Source organism: Orcinus orca, chromosome 19 (genome assembly GCF_937001465.1).
Source record: "Orcinus orca chromosome 19, mOrcOrc1.1, whole genome shotgun sequence".
Classification (NCBI taxonomy): Eukaryota; Metazoa; Chordata; class Mammalia; order Artiodactyla; family Delphinidae; genus Orcinus; species Orcinus orca.
The window spans coordinates 7,998,483-8,018,289 of NC_064577.1; the positions used below are offsets into that span (position 1 = coordinate 7,998,483).

The 19,807-nt window shown below is 60.9% G+C and overlaps 2 protein-coding genes and 1 long non-coding RNA gene across 12 annotated transcripts in view; 1 reads left to right on the forward strand and 2 right to left on the reverse strand.

The window, feature by feature from the left end:
• The first annotated feature begins 74 nt into the window (after positions 1-74).
• HIC1 (HIC ZBTB transcriptional repressor 1) lies at positions 75-13,128 on the forward strand. Of its 6 annotated transcripts, XM_033423256.2 has the most exons (4): positions 2,635-2,755; positions 3,350-3,443; positions 8,165-8,670; positions 10,128-13,128. In XM_033423256.2, exons 3-4 carry the CDS (start codon positions 8,253-8,255, stop codon positions 12,299-12,301), a joined length of 2,592 nt encoding a protein of 863 aa, XP_033279147.1. In that variant the 5' UTR covers positions 2,635-2,755; positions 3,350-3,443; positions 8,165-8,252; the 3' UTR covers positions 12,302-13,128. The 6 variants fall into 6 exon arrangements, with proteins under 6 accessions (XP_049557411.1, XP_012387479.2, XP_049557410.1 ...); XM_049701454.1 differs by lacking the exons at positions 3,350-3,443; positions 8,165-8,670 and adding an exon at positions 75-1,705 and having other exon boundaries at positions 2,582-2,755; XM_012532025.3 differs by lacking the exons at positions 3,350-3,443; positions 8,165-8,670 and adding an exon at positions 75-1,694 and having other exon boundaries at positions 2,582-2,755.
• Positions 2,522-4,927, reverse strand: LOC125962011 (uncharacterized). Its single transcript, XR_007473264.1, has 2 exons — positions 3,532-4,927; positions 2,522-2,839 (listed from the first exon to the last, which is right to left on the reverse strand). It is a non-coding gene; the product is annotated as an uncharacterized LOC125962011 (long non-coding RNA).
• Positions 13,129-13,279: 151 nt separating the features above from the next.
• The window catches only part of SMG6 (SMG6 nonsense mediated mRNA decay factor), a 238,253-nt gene continuing 231,725 nt past the window's right edge, over positions 13,280-19,807 (reverse strand). For all 5 annotated transcript variants that reach the window (XM_004267048.4, XM_033423246.2, XM_033423243.2 and 2 more), the window contains 3 exons: positions 18,691-18,902; positions 18,298-18,379; positions 13,280-15,013 (listed from right to left, as the gene is read on the reverse strand). In XM_004267048.4, coding sequence (XP_004267096.1) covers positions 14,883-15,013; positions 18,298-18,379; positions 18,691-18,902 — 425 coding nt within the window. In that variant the 3' untranslated portion in view covers positions 13,280-14,882. The remainder of the gene's footprint in view (positions 15,014-18,297; positions 18,380-18,690; positions 18,903-19,807) is intronic.

Genomic DNA, 19,807 nt, shown 5'->3' on the forward strand with positions numbered 1-19,807 from the left:
CCATACAGCCTCCAGGGCAGCACCAAGCAGGGAGGTGTTTCCAGTTGTGAACCCCCAGGACAAGCTCATGCATATGTGCACATAGACACTTACACATTACTGGTGGAAGGCTTAAGTCCCAACCTGAAAGAAAGGAGGCCTCCCTGAAGCAGGGAAGAATTTACATCTGAGAAGTTTGGGGAAGAGATCAATTGGCAGGGCTCTGCCTGGGCCATACTGAGTTTTGGTTTCCTCCATCCTGATCCCTAAGAGTTGTGTGTTGGCCTGTCAAAACCTGGCTTCATATGTTCTCTGCTTTCTCCACCATAACAGTCTTACCCCTCCGAACTATGAGCTTGAAGGGTGGGATGGTGCTAGACCTTGATGGAAGCCAAAGACAGCACAGAAGTAACCTTCTTTCAAACTTGACCCTATTTGCAGCATTTGAGATTGATGCTACTCTGTAGAGATTGCAGCCAAGGCCTAAACAGCCCATCTGGTTTGAAAGTGCTGTTTTTCCTAGATACTCTAAAGACTGCTCACTTCAGCCATTTCCCCCTCTTCCAGGGCCTTCATCCCCAGCCTGCCCTGCCTCTGCAGACTCACCAGCTTGTTCCTTTTCTGGAAGATCGCAACAGGCCCTATCTGGCCCTCAAGCATGGCTGCCCCAAGTAGCTTAGTAATTGAGCAGGAATTGAGATTAGGAGATGTAGCACAAATATTCTAGCCCATCCTGAGACAACAAGACAAATAGTCTGAAATCACCGGAAATTCTGAGTTCTTCACAATGGACAGCAGCTGTCCAAGATTTTTTAAAAAGAAAGAAAAAAAAAAAAAAGCAGGAGTTACCTGCCCAGACAGACCTAGTTTACTGAGTCTGGAACCTTTACAGCAGAAAGTGGGGCTGGGGAGAAAGTTCTCCCTTGCTACAGTCTGCTACTGCCTTGTTCTTGGTGGGGTTTTTTTGTTTTGTTTTTGGTTGTTTTAAAGGGAGATCCCTTCCTTGGCAAAAGGAAGAGACTCTGAAATGGACTGAATTACTCCTATAGACCTGTTGGCTTTGGCCCATAGAATTTTAGAAACAGTTGGGATTATGATACTTAAAAATTTTGGAATTTCACACAAATTCAGATTCCTGGCTTCTCTGGAAATAAGCAGTTCAGAATGGAAAGCAGTGAGTAGATCCGCAACTAAGGGCTCACATGCCTTCGTGGCAGTCACAGCAAGGCCCCAAGCGGTGAAAATGATGCCACCTTGCATACCACGGGTGCTGCTACTTGGGATTATTGGAAGGAGTAAAGGAGAGAGGGAAAGACATTTGGGGAATGAATTTTAAGGCAGGGTTTAAAGTTGGAAGGGTGAAGTTGAAGACCAGAGCAGTGTCCGGTGCAACAGAAATGAGGAGGTAAAAATTCCCCTGAGACTCAAAATGTCTGACCTAAGAGGAAACAGTTCATGCGGTCCACTGGTTCCCAACAAGTGAGATATGTCCTCTCCCATCATGCCCTCCAGGAACAATGGGGAATCTTAAGGGGTTATTCCTCCCACCTTCCACACAGATTCCATGGACCATTTGCATCAGGATCATGGTAAACCTTGGGTTCCTGGGGCCAACTCCAGAGCTACTGGGACCCAGGAATCTGCATTTTGACAAACCATCCTGGTCATTCTCATGCAATGAAATACTTGAAAGCCACCGCCTTAGAGAGTAGAGAGTAAGTCTCTGGTAAATATGTGTAATTTTAAAAAGCCCCCCATGTGACTCTCATGCACTCCACTAGGGAGAGGGAAGAAGCTCTCCTGTTAAGAATCATTGATCTAACATTTTCAACTGAGGAAAATGAGGTCTAGAGGATAGGAAGAGGAATATAATTTATTGAGTGCTAACTATGCCAGACATTGTGCTAAGCAGAAGCTTTAGTTAGCTAGTTTAATCTCACAACTTCATAAGGTAGATACTGTTATTAACCTAATTTTACAACTGAGGAAAGAGGCACAGAGAGGCTAAGTAACTTACCCAAAGTTGGATTCAGATCCAAGAACTCCCATTCTTGACCTTTATTAGTCATTGTTTTCTCTGCTGCTTCACAGAAGATGAGCAGAGAGGCCACCACTCACTACTCTTGGACAGTATGTCCTGCGTGGGCCTCACCTTCCTAATCCATAAAATAGGTTGGCGGTGTGGTGCCCTAAGTGATTTTCAAGATACTAAAACACTCTAACATTGTACAGTGAGTCCTTTGGTTTTTTTCCCCTCCCTGTCCACCTTCAGATGGGTTCAGACTGCAAAAGACTTTGTCTCTTCTTTTCAAAACATCCCTACCATTTCTCTTTTCTACCTCTCACTCCACCTTAGTTCCTAAAGCTCTTGGGAGAGAGAGTCCCTAAGCAAAGAACCCTCAACAGCCCCAGTCCTAGAGCTTCTGCTCAGAGAAGTGTTTCCCCCTCCCCTGTTCATTCTAAGTGCCCAGAGCTGGGGTCTCCCACCACCACCACCCCCTTACAAGGACACAGTAGCCTAAGAGAATACTTAAGATCGAAATAGCTTTCTGCCGTTTGCAAAGATTTTTACTTACATGATCTTATTTGGTCCTCACAACAGGCCTGCCAGAAAGGAGGGATTATTATCTCATTTTACGGAAGGCTCAGAAAAAACATGGCCCCTTAACAACCAGTTGATGGTGATGCCAGGTTCGACCGCCTGCTTCCCAGTGCACTACTCCCATGTGCACACACTACAGTCTGCCCACAGATGTCCACTGGATGCCAGAATCAGGTGCATTTTAATCCAAGACCTCAGTGTCCTTGGGTGGGAAGAAGACAATGTGTGGGTGTTGATTAACTGTGAAACCAGCACCAGCTGCCTTAGAAGTAGTTTAGAAAAGGAGGGGATATGGAGAGGTAGAGAAAAATTGGATTAATGGGTGGCAGGGCTGCGTTGCATTAACCATTCCCAACACTGTCCCTTGGGAGGTCCTGAACCCAATATCCAACAGTCAGCCCGTGGGTGATGATGGTGGTGGCAGGTGACATGCAGAATGTTTTTGAAGAGGTCATTGCTTACACTTCACTGGCCCAAGAGGACTTCAGCTCCTCTGATATTTACTCCCCCTCTTTTGGGTTAATTTGAGACATTGTCTAAAACTGGAATACAGCATCTAGAGATAGACTGAGGTGAGGATGCTGGTATGTTCAGACAACGGTTTAAGGACTGGTTAACTTTACAAGTTTTATGGCTTCCTGAGGGTTGGGGAACCCTTCTTATCCTGCAAGACCCAGAGGGAAAAAGAGAGGGAAGAGGAGTGAGGGAAGGCTGTGACTCCATCAGGACATGGGTTCAAGGTTTACCCTTTGCCCTCTGCCTACTCAGCTAGGGGTTCCTGGAAGAATGAGGTCGTGGCGCATTCAGGAAAACTTTCCTCCGTCTACCCACTTCGGTACCCAGGATGCAAACATTTTTCCAGGTCCTAGCAGCCTCCCTCCCACCAAGGAGTTAAAAAGAACACAAATCCCAGAACTACCCCTTCTCTCACAATCCCCTGGGTGCAGTACCTCGGCTAGGAGGACAGGACGGTCACTGAGGGGGACGGTCAGGCATTCTCCGCAGACCGCGCTTCTTTCTCTTTCTCTGCCTGGGTGGATGCCCGGCTCCGGAGTAGCCCGCCTCCCTGCGCCTCACCTCCCGCCACCCCCGCAGACACATGGGCTCTCGACTCGCCGCCTCCGCTTCCTCCTGCTCGGAGCCTCCCCCATCCCGGCCCCGGCTGTGCGCTGCGCGGCGCGGCGCGTGGGCGTGCTGCGGGGCGACCATGGCTGTAGACTGTTACCTCCGGTTCCCACAGTAACAATCGAAAGCCACGGTTGCCCTGGAGACGCGGGGGCGGGGCGCGCGCTGCTGACGGCACCACGGCAGCTCCAGTTTGGCTGACGTCAGGACCGCGGGGTGGGGGGACGGCGGCGGCGCGGGCGGGGGACGGCGCTCGCGGCAGGGGCCGGGCGCTGGACTCCTGGGGCTATGAGATGTGCGTGTAGGCCGGCAGCCCCTCAGTAGCCCTTGGGGACCGGGGACGGGACGGCTCGATGGCGGTGCCCGCGCCGGATCAGCACCGCGGACAGCGGCGGCGCGGGCAGCGAGCTCGGGGCTGAGGGACCCTCAGGGACAGAGGGGCCGGGGGCGCGGCAGGTGGCCGGGTCCGCGGTCCTGGGGCGGGGCCAGGCGTCGGTGGCCGTGACTGGAGACTGTTACTGAGGGCGGCCCGGGCAGTAAGCAGTCTAGAGCCAAGGTGCCGGCGCGCTGCCCGGGCAGGGTGGCTCCGTCGCCCGCAGCTGGGGGCGCTGCTGCTCTTCCTCCCCCGCGTCTCCAGGCCTTCTCTGACCCAGCGCTTGCGGACAGGCACGTGGCCCTTGACGTCAAAACCCTGTGACGTCAAAGATGTCCCTGCAAAGAGGCACTTCCGGCTGCGGGGAGGGGGAGGGCAATGGGGGCGGGGCAGTCCGGCTGAGGCCCCGCCCCCGCCTGGTCCTGAGAGGACAGCTCCTCCTGCAGAGGCGGGAAGTTGGGGGCGCTGAGGGACCAGCTCGACGGGACAGGGAGGGGGCGCCCCCGGCTGAATGAAGGGAGGGGTCCCGAGAAAGCCGCGGCCAGGGCGGCGGGTAGGTGGGCGTCTGTCTCTCGCCGGCGCCCCAGCTCAGCCGACCGGGGGTTAGCGAGGCTGAGTCACCGCTCTGAGGGGAGGAGAGGAGGGGGCGCATCTCCTGGGGCGCCGGCACCTTCGTCCCACTTTCTTGGGAGGATGGCGCAGGAGCTCCAGGAAGAGCCGCAGGGACTCTGAGGTCCGTCCTCTGATCGACGCTCCTCCGAAGTGGCTGCGTCTCCATCCGGGCGCAGGCAGGTGCTGCACAGGGTTCTGCGTACGCCTCCGGCTCCAGCAGTTGCGAGTGGACCCTCGTCCCCTCCACCCTGTCCCCAACCCCACCCCTTAGGGGCCCCTCTAACCTGCAGCCTGTCGGTCTCCTCCTTGCCCTCCAGTCCGTGTCCGTGCATCGGTCCATCTGTCGCCCGTTGGTCGGTCAGTCCCGCTTACCTGTCGGCTGTATTGCGTCCGCGCCCGCTCGCCTCCCGCAGCCGGGCTGGCGCGGCGGCTTTTATAGGCGCGCATAGTACTCGTGCGGCGGCTCATTCATGCGGCCGCGGCTCCTACACACTGACGCGCTGCCGACGTCAGCAGGGAATTTAGGAAACGGGAAGAGGGGCTATTTATAGTGGCGAGGCGGGGGGTGGGGTGGGGGGGTGGGGACCGAGGCGACGGGGAGCTGGGAGGGGGAGGAGGGCGCACGGAAGCAGGAACGGGGAGGGGGAGCCCGAGCCCCCTGTACCGGTCTACAAGGGGTTAACTTTCCGGAACTGCGGGCTGGGGGCCCGCGAGAGGACAGTGCGGGGAGGGGGGAACGGGTCCATTACAGATTTATTCACTCTGGGACACCTGGGGGCGCAACCCCACCATCGCCCGGCCTTCCAAGGCCCTCACTCAGTAGCCCCCACTCCCACTCCTCAGTTCCTGCACCCGACGGTTCTGTGACGTCACAAGATGCCCCGCGGCGGCGTTATAACCAACAAGGCCACTGCGGTGTCGTCACCCATGGGGGGTAGGGGGCAGGAGAGGAAGCTGGACCCTCAGAGGGGCCTCTGGCAGCATCTAGAGCTGTGGTGTCAGGGACATGAGGGGAGAGGAGTGGGGGAGCCCAGGGGTCTGGAAGGCTTTGTAGGAGGAGGCTGGGCCTGGAAGGAAAGGCTCAGTGGGAGTCCAGGTACCAGACGGGAGCTGGAGACGCGAGGGAAGGCAGAAAAGTTGAGGAGGGTGGCTTGGACTCCCCAGAAATGAGCAAGAGGGTCCTCTATGGGGGAGGTGGGGGAAAGGTGGCAGGAGAAGGGAGGGAGAGGAAGAGGAAGCCTCAGCAACTGGAGGGGAGGAGGACTGGTCCACAATGCCAGTTTCAGAGCCTGACACTCAGCAAACCGCGTTTAACACCCATTTGTGGAATGAGGGACATTGGCAGCTTAGCAGAGAAGAGTCTCTGGGGGTAGGAGGGAAGAGACCACTTCCTGGACGACTTAGAGTTCCTGGAGGTCAGAATTGGCAGGAAGAGTCCATGCAATGTGAGGCCGAGTTCTCTTGGACAGGATCGGGGAAATGAATGATCCTGGCCCAACCTAGCTCCATCAGTGGGGGAGGGGAGTGTGTCCAGAGAGAGGAACTGGATTAGGGTGGGGAGGGGACAATGCCAGGCCAAAGCAGGTGGAACTAGGGTGGGAGGGAAAGGTCAAAGATTGAGGAAGAGTGAAGTCCACAGGAGGGCAGCTATGCTGGGGGCAGGTCTGTCAGACCCTCCCATACAGATGTAAGGACAGTGTGAGAATAGGGGTGGGGAAGTGGGAATCTGGGGAGACTGTTGAAGAAAAACAAAAATAGTGGGCACAGGGGACCCTAGGGTGGGTCCACAGTGGACAGACTCCACTGAACAGAGACAGGGCTGAGTGGATCCTTGTGGGGCTAGGATCTGGCCCCATCAAGGGGATAAAAGATTACAGCAGAAATGGGGTCAAAGAGGTCCTGCATACCCTTTGGGATCTGGCCTCCTAGAGTCCCCCCCACCCGCCTTTTTTTTTTTTTTTTGGCCCCCAGAGTTTGTCCCACTGGTTCTCTTCTCCAGGAATGCCTTCCTGCCTGGGGGGAGAACTCCTGTTCATCCATCAAAGCCCTAAGATCTAAGAGCACTGCTCAGGTGTCTTCCCACCTCCCCCCAGCACTCCATACACTTTTCCACCTCAGCACACAGCACATCTCTCCGCCAAGATGTTGAGGTCCACCTTCCCTGGAGGCTGTCAGCTCATTTTCATTCTTGGAACCTCACTACTTCCTTAGCGAGGACTCTGGGGCAGGGGTGGGGGAGACGGAGAAGAGGACTGGGATAAGATGGACCCAGAACACGGAGTGGAAACAGGGTGAGGGCTCGGGAAGGAGTGGGAGTCAGAAGTACCTCTGGGGACCAGGAGCCGCCTCCTGGCCCCAAAGCCATGAAGTCCCCTGCTGAGGAAAGGGAGCCTCTGGGGGGCGCCCGAGACCTTGGTGTCTGTCAGGGACCGCGAGTGGCCGCGCCGGCAGCCCCTCAATGAGTGACTCAGCCACTACTTCTGGCGCGGGCGTGGGGGCGAAGGATGGAGCGCGGGGCGGGCGGAGGGCTGGGGGGTGGGTGGGCGGCGAGCGCGGCCCCCACCGCCCAGCGGCCCTGCGCGGTTGCTAAGCTCTCCAAGGCCTCGGAGAGACGCGATATGGGCGAACCTCATCGGTTACTATGGTAACTCTGCGCCCCAGCCTCTCGCGCTCGGCGGCTGAGGGAGGCGCAGCCAATCAGAAACTGCAGGCGTTCTTGGGGACCCACTCCCACCCCCCCCATGTGGGCGGGGGTCAGAAGGTGCGGGGAAGAGGCGGAGCGTGGGCTGCGGAGGCCCACTCAGCCACACAGGCGCTGGCTGCAGGCCTGATGTGCCGGGGCGGCTCGGGGACACTTCCGGAGTTAGCTGTGCGAACGCCCGCGCTCTAGTGCGGGGTGCCCTCCTTCCCAGAAGGGGCGTCACCTGCAAGAACCCGGCCTTCACGTGGGGTGCAGGACCTTGCGGGGCATCCCGGGCTGCAGGCCGTCCTGTGACTTTTCTCTCGGGTCCGTGGGTTTGGAGACGAGGTCGTTCAAGCGGGTCGTCCCTCAGAACGGCTCACACGGGGAATCTGGGGGCATGGGTCGCTTCTGCGGGACCCCCAAGAGGCGCTGTCCAGCCATTCCCAGTCTCATATCCTGGGGTCCCTCCAGAGGCTTGCAAGTTCAGGGTGGGCTGTTTGGGTACCACCTCTGCCCAGCTCATGGAGGGCCCTACATGACAGTCCCCTGAGTATGCCAGAAAGCCAGATCTTGGACTCCGGAAGGGGGCAGGTGTGTGTCTGTGCAAACATGAGCGCCCGCGGGTGTCAATTCCTGGAGAGGGTCTGGGTGCAAATGGGTTTATTCTGTGCATACCTATCCCGTGTGGCTAAGTGAGGGTGGGTGTGTTGGGGGGTTACAAATGGACAGTCCCAACCAGGAATATCTAAGGAGGGTCCCCTAAGATCTTGTCTTTCTTCTTCTTCCTTAGGATTTCCAAAACCTCTCTCCCACCATCTACTGTCCCGTCCTTGCGGGCAGGACTTAACTGAACTGGGGCAATGTGAGAATTTAGAAATATGTACAGGGGAGCATTCAGCTCAAAACTCCGGGCTTTGTGGGGCTCGCAAGTCCTAGGCTGGGGCCTCCAGGTGGGCACATCTGGGAGGCTGAATCTGCCAATAGGCCCCCCTCCTGAGTCCAGCTCCGCATCTGGGCGCCTCCGGCCCAGGTGCGCAGGAAGGAGGCTGTGGCTGTGTCGCGCAAAGCCCCTCACGGCCGCGAGGTGGCGCCATAGCCGCAGCAGCGCCTGCCGGCCCGGGCCGCTCCAGATAAGAGTGTGCGGAAAGCGCGGCGGGGCTGAGACGCGACCAGGACGCGGGGAGGACGGACCAGCAGGACAGACCGACCGGGGGCCCGGCGGGCGGAGGGCAGCGCAGCCACGTCCCCCCTGGATCCGCCGGCAGCCGGGCCCGGGGCTTCCGACATGCCCCCCAGGTAGGTTCTAGGGGTGGGGACCGGGAGGGACAGGGGACCCGAACAGCCCGGTCCTCGCGCGCTGGCCGCCTCGGGCGCATCCTCTGGCGCGGGCGTCCCAACGCGGCTGGCGTTCAGGGCTCCGGGTGTCGCCCCTAGAGGACTCAGGACTGCCGGGCCGCTGCTCTGCGCCGGGTTCACGGCAGGGTCAGCGGCCCGGGGCCGGCTCTGCCCGCACATGGGCTAGAGAAGCTAGGGGAAGGGAAGGGGAGCTGGCGGGCGGGGCTGGCAGGGGCGCTGCCCTCCCTGGCACAGCGCGGCGCCTGGCAGCGGGGCGGGTGGGGCGCCGACTAGGAGCTGCCACCGCCACGGGGAGGGAAGCCCGGCCGGGCTGCGGCCGCAGGTAACGGGCCGCGAGGCCCTGGGGGCCAGGCGGGGAATAGGGTCGGGCGGGCGAGCGGACGGCCGGGGAGCTCAGGGCTCGGTTCAGGCCCGGCGGCCGCCTGGCTGCCGAAATTGGGGGCCGAGAGGAAAAGCTGGGAGCCGAGGGACTGCGGCTGGTGCGCTCCTCCTGGCCTGTCTGAAGTTGGGAAACTTTTCCCCAAGTTTGGGGCGGCAGAGGTCCCGTGGAGAAGGGGCCGAGGGGAGCTGGGGAGGGAGGCGCCGGGCCCGCGAATGCAGAGCGGAGGCCGAGGCCGGGGCCGGGACGCGGGTGGGGCGCAGGCCGGGGTCAGGGCCGAAGCCGGCTGTGCGCGGTGCCCGCCCGGGGCGCTGCCCCCTCCCTCCCTTGGGAGCTGCGTGGCTCCCCCCTCCCCCCCACCTGCTTCCTGCCTCAGCCTCCTGCCCCGATATAACGCCCTCCCCGCGCCGGGCCGGCCTTCGTGCTCTGCCCGCCACGGCAGCCGCTGCCTCCGCTTCCCGCGCCACGGCCGCCGCCCGGGCCTCAACTGGGGGCCTGACAGCCCCCGGCCAGGGCGGCGCCACGGCGGGCACCGCGCTCCCCTCCTCCGGACCTCTTCCCCCAACTGGGGCAACTTCTCTCGAGGCGGGAGGCGCTTTTTTACTCGGCTCCCTTGTATCCCACTTGGGCAAACTTCTCAGCCCTGAATGACTTTTCCTGCAGCGGACATTTTCCTCAAATCGGGTAACTGTTTCCGAAAGGGTCGCTTCGCCCGAACACTTTTCTCCTCGGAAGCCCCCAGAACCCAGGCGGTGAGCCCGGCGGTATCGGGCCTGGGGGTGCAGGCCAGCCTGGCCTCCTCTCCGCCAGCCAGTCTCGGCTCCTTCTTTTGGTCCAGGCCGGCCGGCCCAGGCTCCCACTCTTGGAGGCCGCGGATCCTCCGCCAGTGCCCAGGCCGCGGTGCTCAATGCCCCTGCCCAGCTGAGGGGAAGGGGAAGTGGAGGGGAGAAGCGCCGGACTGGGTGCAGGCAGCGAGGGCTCGGTGCGGCTCTGACCCGGCTGGTGTGTGTCCCCGCAGGAGATTGTGCTGGGCAGACGATGCTGGACACGATGGAGGCGCCCGGCCACTCGAGGCAGCTGCTGCTGCAGCTCAACAACCAGCGCACCAAGGGCTTCTTGTGCGACGTGATCATCGTGGTGCAGAACGCCCTCTTCCGCGCACACAAGAACGTGCTGGCAGCCAGCAGCGCCTACCTCAAGTCCCTGGTGGTGCATGACAACCTGCTCAACCTGGACCATGACATGGTGAGCCCGGCCGTGTTCCGCCTGGTGCTGGACTTCATCTACACCGGCCGCCTGGCTGATGGCGCGGAGGCTGCGGCGGCGGCCGCCGTGGCCCCGGGGGCCGAGCCGAGCCTGGGCGCCGTGCTGGCTGCCGCCAGCTACCTGCAGATCCCCGACCTCGTGGCGCTGTGCAAGAAACGCCTCAAGCGCCACGGCAAGTACTGCCACCTGCGGGGCGGCGGCGGTGGCGGCGGCGGCTACGCACCCTACGGGAGGCCAGGCCGGGGCCTGAGGGCTGCCACGCCCGTCATCCAGGCCTGCTACTCGTCCCCGGCCGGGCCTCCGCCGCCGCCCACCGCCGAGGCGCCGTCGGGCCCCGAGGCCGCGGTGAACACGCACTGCGCCGAGCTGTATGCCTCGGGCCCCGGCCCGGCCGCCGCGCTCTGCGCCCCGGAGCGCCGCTGCTCCCCGCTCTGCGGCCTGGACCTGTCCAAGAAAAGCCCGCCGGGCTCCGCGCCTCCCGAGCGGCCGCCGGGCGAGCGCGAGCTGCCCCCGCGCCCAGACAGCCCTCCCAGCGCCGGCCCCGCAGCCTACAAGGAGCCACCGCTCGCCCTGCCGCCCCTGCCGCCGCTGCCCTTCCAGAAGCTGGAGGAGGCCGGACCGCCTCCGGACCCATTCCGCGGCGGCGGCGGCGGCGGCGGCAGCCCGGGACCCGAGCCCCCCGGCCGCCCCGACGGGCCCAGCCTCCTCTACCGCTGGATGAAGCACGAGCCAGGCCTGGGCAGCTACGGCGACGAGCTGGGCCGCGAGCGTGGCTCCCCCAGCGAACGATGCGAGGAGCGAGGCGGGGACCCGGCCGCCTCGCCCGGGGGTCCTCCGCTCGGCCTGGCGCCGCCGCCGCGCTACCCGGGCAGCTTGGACGGGCCTGGCGCGGGCGGCGACGGCGACGACTACAAGAGCAGCAGCGAGGAGACGGGCAGCAGCGAGGACCCCAGCCCGCCCGGCGGCCACCTCGAGGGCTACCCGTGCCCGCACCTGGCCTATGGCGAGCCCGAGAGCTTCGGCGACAACCTGTACGTGTGCATCCCGTGCGGAAAGGGCTTCCCCAGCTCGGAGCAGCTGAACGCGCACGTGGAGGCGCACGTGGAGGAGGAGGAGGCGCTGTACGGCAGGGCCGAGGCGGCTGAGGTGGCTGCAGGGGCCGCCGGCCTCGGGCCCCCTTTTGGAGGCGGTGGGGACAAGGTCGCTGGGGCTCCGGGGGGCCTGGGCGAGCTGCTGCGGCCGTACCGCTGCGCGTCGTGCGACAAGAGCTACAAGGACCCGGCCACGCTGCGGCAGCACGAGAAGACGCACTGGCTGACCCGGCCCTATCCGTGCACCATCTGCGGGAAGAAGTTCACGCAGCGCGGGACCATGACGCGCCACATGCGCAGCCACCTGGGCCTCAAGCCCTTCGCGTGCGACGCGTGCGGCATGCGCTTCACGCGCCAGTACCGCCTCACCGAGCACATGCGCATCCACTCGGGCGAGAAGCCCTACGAGTGCCAGGTGTGCGGCGGCAAGTTCGCCCAGCAACGCAACCTCATCAGCCACATGAAGATGCACGCCGTGGGTGGCGCGGCCGGCGCGGCCGGGGCGCTGGCAGGGCTGGGGGGTCTCCCCGGCGTCCCCGGCCCCGATGGCAAGGGCAAGCTCGACTTCCCCGAGGGCGTCTTTGCTGTGGCGCGCCTCACGGCTGAACAGCTGAGCCTGAAGCAGCAGGACAAGGCGGCTGCGGCCGAGCTGCTGGCCCAGACCACGCACTTCCTGCACGACCCCAAGGTGGCGCTCGAGAGCCTCTACCCGTTGGCCAAGTTCACTGCGGAGCTGGGCCTCAGCCCCGACAAGGCGGCCGAGGTGCTGAGCCAGGGAGCGCACCTGGCCGCCGGCCCCGACGGCCGGACCATCGACCGTTTCTCCCCGACCTAGAGCGGTCTTGCCGCCGCGTGGCCCCGGCCCGCGCCCCTAGGCAGCGGCGGCGGGGGCCACCATCAGGCAAGCACACCGCGCCCGACGACTGTAGTAGCTGCGGCAGCGTCGCCGCAGGGGCGGCGGCCCCACCTGGCCTCACTGCTTTGTGCCTTAGCCCGGGGGTGGGGGTGGGGAGAAAACCCCGGGACGGGGGTGGGATGGGGGAAGGGAGATTTATATTTTTGATATCAGCTTTGACCAAAGGAGACCCCCGGCCCTTCTCCGCCTCTTCCTGTGGTTCGTTGGCCCCCTCCCCCGGCTCCGTGCTGCTCTTGGGGGAAGGGGTGTCACTGTTGGGGCGCTCCCAGCCCTACCTCCGGCCCTTGCGACCACACCCATTCTCACTGTGAATCTCCCCGCTGGGGTCGGAGCGTCGGGCAGAGTTGGGGAGCGGGGAGGGGACTGAGCCGGCCGGAGGGCCCCCCGCCCCCGCCCCGCCCGCCCCGGGACTGATAATGTGAAGTTCCTCATTTTGCACAAGTGGCACTAGCCCCAGGGCTAACCTTTCCCCCCTCTGGAGTCAGAGGGCTGAGACAGCCCTGGCCTACCCGGTCTCCCACTCCCGCGGTGGTCCCCCCTCCCTTCCCTGGGGCCCCGGACCATATTTATTGCATGCGCCCTGGGCGGCCCCCCCAACCCCGAGCCCAGGCTGGGCTGGGCTGGAACGTGGTCTCTTTAGCTCCCTCCTCCTCGTTTGTATATTTCCTACCTTGTACACAGGCTCTTCCAGAGCCGCTTCCATTTTCTATACTCGAACCAAACAGCAATAAAGCAGTAACCAAGGACCCTGGACCCAGCGGCTCTGTTCGCCCTGCCCAGGGAGCTGGGTGGGCCGCACCGGGGTGGGTGCAGGGGCCCGAAGCAGCGCCCTCATACAGGTGCGGTGGCTTGGACCGTCCCTCCCCGGTCCCAGAGACAGATCAGCAAGAGCTCAGGTACGTTTCAGAACTAAAAGTTTATTAAGGAAACAAATCCAGTGCTGCAAATGGGACAGAAAGGAGAGACAGGGTCTCCCACCCACCCAGTCGTCAGCCTTCACGCAGGGGAAAGGATCTCAGAGGAGAGGCCAGGGACCCTATACCCCAAAACTCCCAGTCATCTGAGGCCCTGGGGGACTCACAGCCCCAAATCGTCGGCCATGGCTCTCCTGTACAGTTCCCCCTCCTTCTGGCATAATCTCGGGCCTGCGGGGGGGGCACCCCATCTTCTGGGCAGGCTGTATAGTCAGACGGGGGGCTCTGGGGGATTCCCCCACTGGTCCCATCAAAACTTGCTCCTGGCTCCGCCTCCAAACCCTGTCTCTTCCCCTAAGTCCCCCTCCATCCCTGTTCCTGGGTTGGGAGAACGCTTTCCCAGGAGGAAGCCTCCTGAGTGCAGCTTTGAACACAGGTGCCAGCTGAAGAGGCAACAAAAAACTCCAAGGCGAAGGGCCCCGGGGTCAAGTTCTTCTAGGGCAGAGCTAGAAACGGTGCAAACTCCAGGCTAGGCAATGCTGCTCCCGGGCACTGGCCCACCCTACCCTCCCTCAGGCTGGGCTGGAGGAGCCTGGAAGCACCCCAGAGCACAGGGGCCTGGGAGAGGTGGTCAGCAGCAGGAAAGCTTTCTTAGGCTCCTGCCACAGGTACCGCGGGAGAAGCATTCAGAGTGAGAACCTCCAAGGCAAGGCAATGAGGGGCCAGGAAGGTGAGAGGGACCAACTAGAAAGAGAAGGAGGGTGCCGGGGATGATTTGGGAGGGGGAGAGGGAGGCGAGTTGAGAAGAGTCTGAGGAAATTTTGTGAAGTGGGAACTAGAGCAAAAGGAAGGCGGATGGAGGGAGACGGAGCAGGCCAAGGCCACCCAGGAAGCATGGGCCTAAGAGCAGATGTCCTCCCTACAGACCCACGACCCACTGAGGGGAAAACCAGTGGCCCAGCACAGTGGACCCAGATTGCTAAGGGCGGGAAGAGCAGCGGGACGGGTGTGTGTGTGGGGGGGCCTAGGGCTGCTGTTCAGAACCCAAGTGTGGTCCATGGGGGAATCCAGGCCTCAGGGGGAGAGAGACGCCCTGAGCACTCTCTTCATGGCGTGACCAAAGCCTCTTGGACGCTTTCAGGACAGGGGCTCTGAAGATTAAAGGGACCCGTGATCTCACCTGCATCTGATGGAAACTCTAACCCCCTGCCCCATCTCCAGCTGAGAAAGTGGCTGAGTCCCCGGGCTAAGAGGCCTTCCCCCAGCCCTTGAACTGGACACGGGGAGGGAGAAAGGCTGAGCACCGGCGGTCGGTCTGGCTCGCCCACCTGCTGTCACTGCAGCCAGCCACCTCCCTGCTAAATCCCGGCAGCCCAGGAGGGTCCCAGCGGCTTCCGCCAGGCCCTTGGGAGGGGCTCTGTGCGGAGCAGCTGCCCCCACAGCGCGGCCACGGCGTGGGGGGGAAGAGGGTAGTTTACTGTCTGGGTGGACTGGTGGCTCAGGCACGCGGGCATCTCCTGTGCTACTCTGGGCGCCTGGTGGCCTCTCGGGAATGGTTCCATGGGGTGGGCCCCGCTGTGGCCCCCTCAGCCCACCTGGGCCCACGTGAGGAAGGCCGGGATGTCCCGCACAGGCACATTCCTGGTCAGCGCCTTCACACGCAGGTTCCGGTCATCCGTCAACAGCACCACCTCCCGCAGTAGCCGGATCGGCTCCTCTGTTGGCAGGAGAGAGCAGAGGGACTTCACTGAGGGCAGGAGGCAGAGGCACTGGCTGCCTCTCCTCTTCCGGAGGGGAAAGCAGTCCTGGGGGCTCCAGGCCAGCCACATCTTGGCCCTTCCACAGGTCCTTTCCCTCGTGCAGACTGTCAGCCGAGGGCGCCCCTCCGCTACCGGCTCAGGGAGGGCCGTGATGGGCCGGGGCTGGCCTTCTGCTCTGGACCCCCGCCTCCAGCGAAGGGCCGTGCTGCCTCGTGCCCTGAGAGCTGCCCAACCCGTCAGCCTCCGCAAACCCCTCTTCTCAGGACTCTGAGCCGAGGGAGCAGAGCCGGCCCTCCTATTCCTTCTGACTGCACGGCTAGTCCTGGACGCAAAATATTCCTCTCTTCTGCACATCTTCTCCACCCACCCCCATCCCCCCCAAGGCCAGCAGATCCACGCTTTAGGTATTCAGAGGTAGGAAACTCAAGATGGAATACGAAATGTATCCAGGGCTCCCAGGAAGTGAGGAGAGGGGTTAGCTCAGGGAGCTCTGAGGAGAGGAGGGCAAGGGTCCCGGCAGCGCCCAGCCAAGGTGGCCCTGAGGTTAGAGCCAAAAGATTCCCTCTATTAAATAAACGTGATCCGTGTGTACGGTAGCAACCTCTAGGTACAGAAAAAGGAAAGGTGAAGTCGCGTCGTTCTCCCTGTTCCCTCCCTCATGTCTCTGTCTGTTTCCCAGGGTAGAGCCTGTCTGTCTGTTTCCCAGGGTAGAGCTGTGGATGTCTCCAGAGTCCTTTATGCACATTTACAAGTGTACATACTTGTTATATAAGCTTTTTTCCTATAACATTACAATCATACTCACTGTACCTACTTCATTCAAATTTTAAAGATTTTAAAGTTCTTTCTATATGAGCACAAACGGACACACAAACGGATAGCCTTCGTTCTTTTTAGATGACTTTTTAAGCAGGATATCTTCCCCCACTTCTTTCCCCCTAATTCCCTAACCTTTTAATAATGTATTGGGGAGAATTTAAGCTGGGGCCAAGCACTCACACAAGTGACACCCCCACCCCTGCTAAGGCCCCTTGGGTGGCAGGTCCACTCCTCGGTCCCAGGCTGGGTGTTTGCTGACAGAGGCCCGGCAGACAGTGAGGCACAGGAAATGTCCTGCGGGGCTTGCTGACTGTGAGGGCTGGCGGGGCTGGGGGACTGCAAACATCCATGCCGACCTGAGCAGTTTCAGGCTTGCCAGCTCCAGGCAGGGAGGCTGAGAACTGGCTGTCAGCCTTGGGAGGAGTCTGGGGGGAAGAGGGAGGGAGAGGCTTGTGGGGTTGATGGCGGTGAGAAGGGGAGAGGCGGAACGAGGGTGTGGTGGGAGGTGAGCAGCTGTGGCAGACAGAGCGGGAGAGGAAGGCAGCCATGGGGAGAGGAGATGCTCTGAGACTGCTTGGCTGCTTGGGCCTGGCCCCTCGGGGTGTGTGCGGTGGGGCGGGGTGACGTGCAGTGCCATGTGGGGCTCCCAGCGGGCGGCCCGAGTCTGTCCACAGCCCCACTGGTCCTGCCCTGGGACTCAGACCAGGCGAGTCCCAGGCCTTAGGTCAGCCAACCAAGGCCCGGCATTGCTGGCAGGGGTCTGCAGGGGTTTCTGTGGATACTTTGAGACATTTTTAACAATAAACATCCTCTGTTTTGACACTGGTAACTTCACTTTGTTAGAAACCAGAGACTGTCATCTTGTCAGGCCCCATCCGCCATAATCCACATGATTTTAAAATTCAACATCGTTTACACATAAACATTTGGTGATGGTTTCTCTGTGAATCTGACAAGTTAATCTGCTAAGAATTCACACTGACAAATGGGGTTTGATTACACCAGCCGTTGCTGATGTAATTCTGATAGAGGCGGTCCCCAGGATGGCAATGGGTTCCTGTAGGCTGTTTGGGGTGAAGCGGGGGGGGGAAGACTAGGGCCAAAGCCAAAATGTGTCTCTGCTAAGAAAGAAACAGCTCTGAGGCTGGGTGGGGCCACAGCAGTATCTGAACCGTACTTCCCAACAAGGCCTTCTGCACTCCTGCCTACCTCTCCCTCACAAGGTGCCCCTCTAGGAAGCTGCCTGGGAGCAGAGCCCAACCTCCTCTGTTGGGCTCAGCCAGGACTCCTTTTTACCACTTGAATGCTCCGAATCTGGCCCTAAGGGACAGTACATGCAAGCCACGTGGCAGGACCCCTCTGAAGAACAGCAGCTGCGGGCTCATTACCAGCCTCAGGTACAGAGACTTGGGCAGCAGTGAGGGGCTGCACTGAAGTGGCTGGGAGAAGGGCTGGAGAGAAGACAATCCCCAGGCCAGCCTAGAAGCCAAGGCTAGGAAAGCAAGCGGAGACAAGAGATGGGCAACCACTAGGAGGAAATGACAAGAGCCTACCTACACACAGACACAGACTAAATGGTGAGAATCATCAGCTCTGCTATGACACCGAGATAGGAAATCCTTCCAAATGAAAAAATGTCAGTGTCCTGGGAGCCGGGAGCAGAAAACACCTGAGCCTCGCTGACTCTGAGGGGCCGAGGGGCCGCCTCAGAGGAGAGACGGTTCTGGGTTGAGGGTGAGGTGCTCAAGCACCCGGAAGAGAACCTCTGGTCCCCAGATGGGATTCTGCTCACCAAAAGCGTTTTGAAGACTGGGCTGAGGGCTCAGTCCACAAGCTCTCACCTGCCTCCAAAGGGCTATGTCACACAACCAGAGAGACAGGAAGGAAAGGCCCACTACTAGGTGGGGAAGCACTTCCACCCCCACCCCCCACCCCCCGTACAGGGTAGACATTCACAGATGAAGTGAGAGGATGAGCATGGCCAAGAACAGGGAGGTGGGCCCCAGGGACCCCCGGGGACTGTCCTCAGAGCAGCAGAGGGCTGGGCTCACGAGACCATGCCCAGAATAAGCTACACTGAATCATAAAGACATTCTTGCTGTCAGACAACTCACCGAGGACCCAAGAAAGGAAATGGACGCATGCACAGTGGGAAAGTTCACAGTCTAGAGCCCAGCTTCCTGGGCTAGGCCCATCCCTAGCTGGCCGAGGGTCCACCTGAGGGTGGGGGAGTTGTGACAGGGAGGTCTGACTTCCAGGAGGGGAGGAAACTGGGCTGGCCTCAGGCTTTTATCAGGCCTGAACCCTGATTCCTTCAACTTCCCAGGCCAGAGTCAGTGGAGGGACTCTTCCCTAGGGCTGAGGAGGGCAGGACAAGGTAGGGAGGGGAAGGGATGGGCCCGAGGCAGAGGCAGCGCTGTACCTTTGTTGGTGGGCATGAAGTCCTTAGCTTTGTCTTTGCAGTAGTGGAGGCAGCAGGAGAGGATCAGGTCGTCATTGTTGCCCTGGAGGAAGACGGGATAAGTGCCACCGGGCAGGAGGGGGCGCCATGCAGAGGAGGCACAGGTATGCTCTGCCTCTGGGGTCCTGGGGAAGGTCACTTCCCAGTGTCCCTCCCAGACGTGCCCTGGCCCTGCTTGGCCAGGTCCAACTGTGCCAAGAGTGATCTAGGGGACAAGGAACTCCCCCTCCTGGGCCTCAACGGTGGCCGTCCCCTCGGCTGCTCAGGCCAACTGGCCTTCCTCTAGCCCCTCCCTCCCGAAGACCCTGTTCTGAAGGCTGGCTATAGGTGCTCCCTTTTTGCCCTGGGTCTCACCAGCTGGCCAGTGATGTCCTCACTGCGGAAGGCGATGGATTCGAGTTCATTGCCACGGCTGGTCAGGGCCCGTAGGCAAGAGTCCCGACTCTCGAATCGCTGCTCGAGGAACTCAATGGACTTCCGGGCCTTTTCCTGCACCACACGGGCATAGCCCCCAGCCCGGTGGTCTGTGTCCTGCCCCTTGGCCAGGCCGTCCAGCTCACTGATCACTGATGAGACACAGCCCCGCAAGGAGTCAGCCTGGGCAATCAGCAATCAGGTCTGTCTTCGCCCGAGGCCTTGCCTTCCCAGCCAGCCCCTCCCCAGACCACAGAAGCCATCCTGCCCCACAGGAGTCTTCCAGTGAAACTAGGGGATCCTGGGGGGCAAGAAATACCCTAGACTTTCCACAGTGTTCTATCTTCTTTCTGCCTCTTCCCCTGGGCCCCACCCTCCTCCTGGGAGGAACTTACAGGGAGTTTCTGGAGCTGCTGTATTCAGGGGAAGAAACCTGGCCCCTCTATCGCATTCCTCAGTTATAGAATCAAATCGAGAGGGTCCCTCAGGAGAGGCGAGGGTATGTAGCGGCTAGAGGAAAGAGGCACTCTCCCTCATCCGCCTGGGCCCCCACCACGGCGGTCCAAGAGGGGCCCGGTTCCATGCCCACCCCTGCCAGAGGGCAGGGAGGTCACGAGGTGGCAAGTGGGTATCACAGCCTCACTCGCGAGGACCCTGCTATTCCCCTAAACCCCTGGCACATCTACCTCCTCTGATAGTGCACGTGTGTGTGTGTGTGTGTGTGTGTGTGTGTGTGTGTGTGTGTGTGTGTGTGTGTGTGTCTGCCTGCCTATGTGTCTGGGACACAGCTTCATTTTCTGGTGAAGATTCTTTCCAAAATTCCAGCCAAAAGCCTGAGGTCAAGTGGGAAATATGCACTCCTTGGGGGCTCCGGGAGAGTTTGGGGTCTGAGGCCTCTCCTCAGTGCAGTGATTCATGGCTCGGGGAGTCGGCGTGAGCATGCAGTTCCACGGTGAGCCTGGCACTCACCGTCTGGGTATTCAGAGACACTTTCTGGAAAAGGCCCATGTGGGAATACACACACACAGACACACACACAGACACACACACAGACACA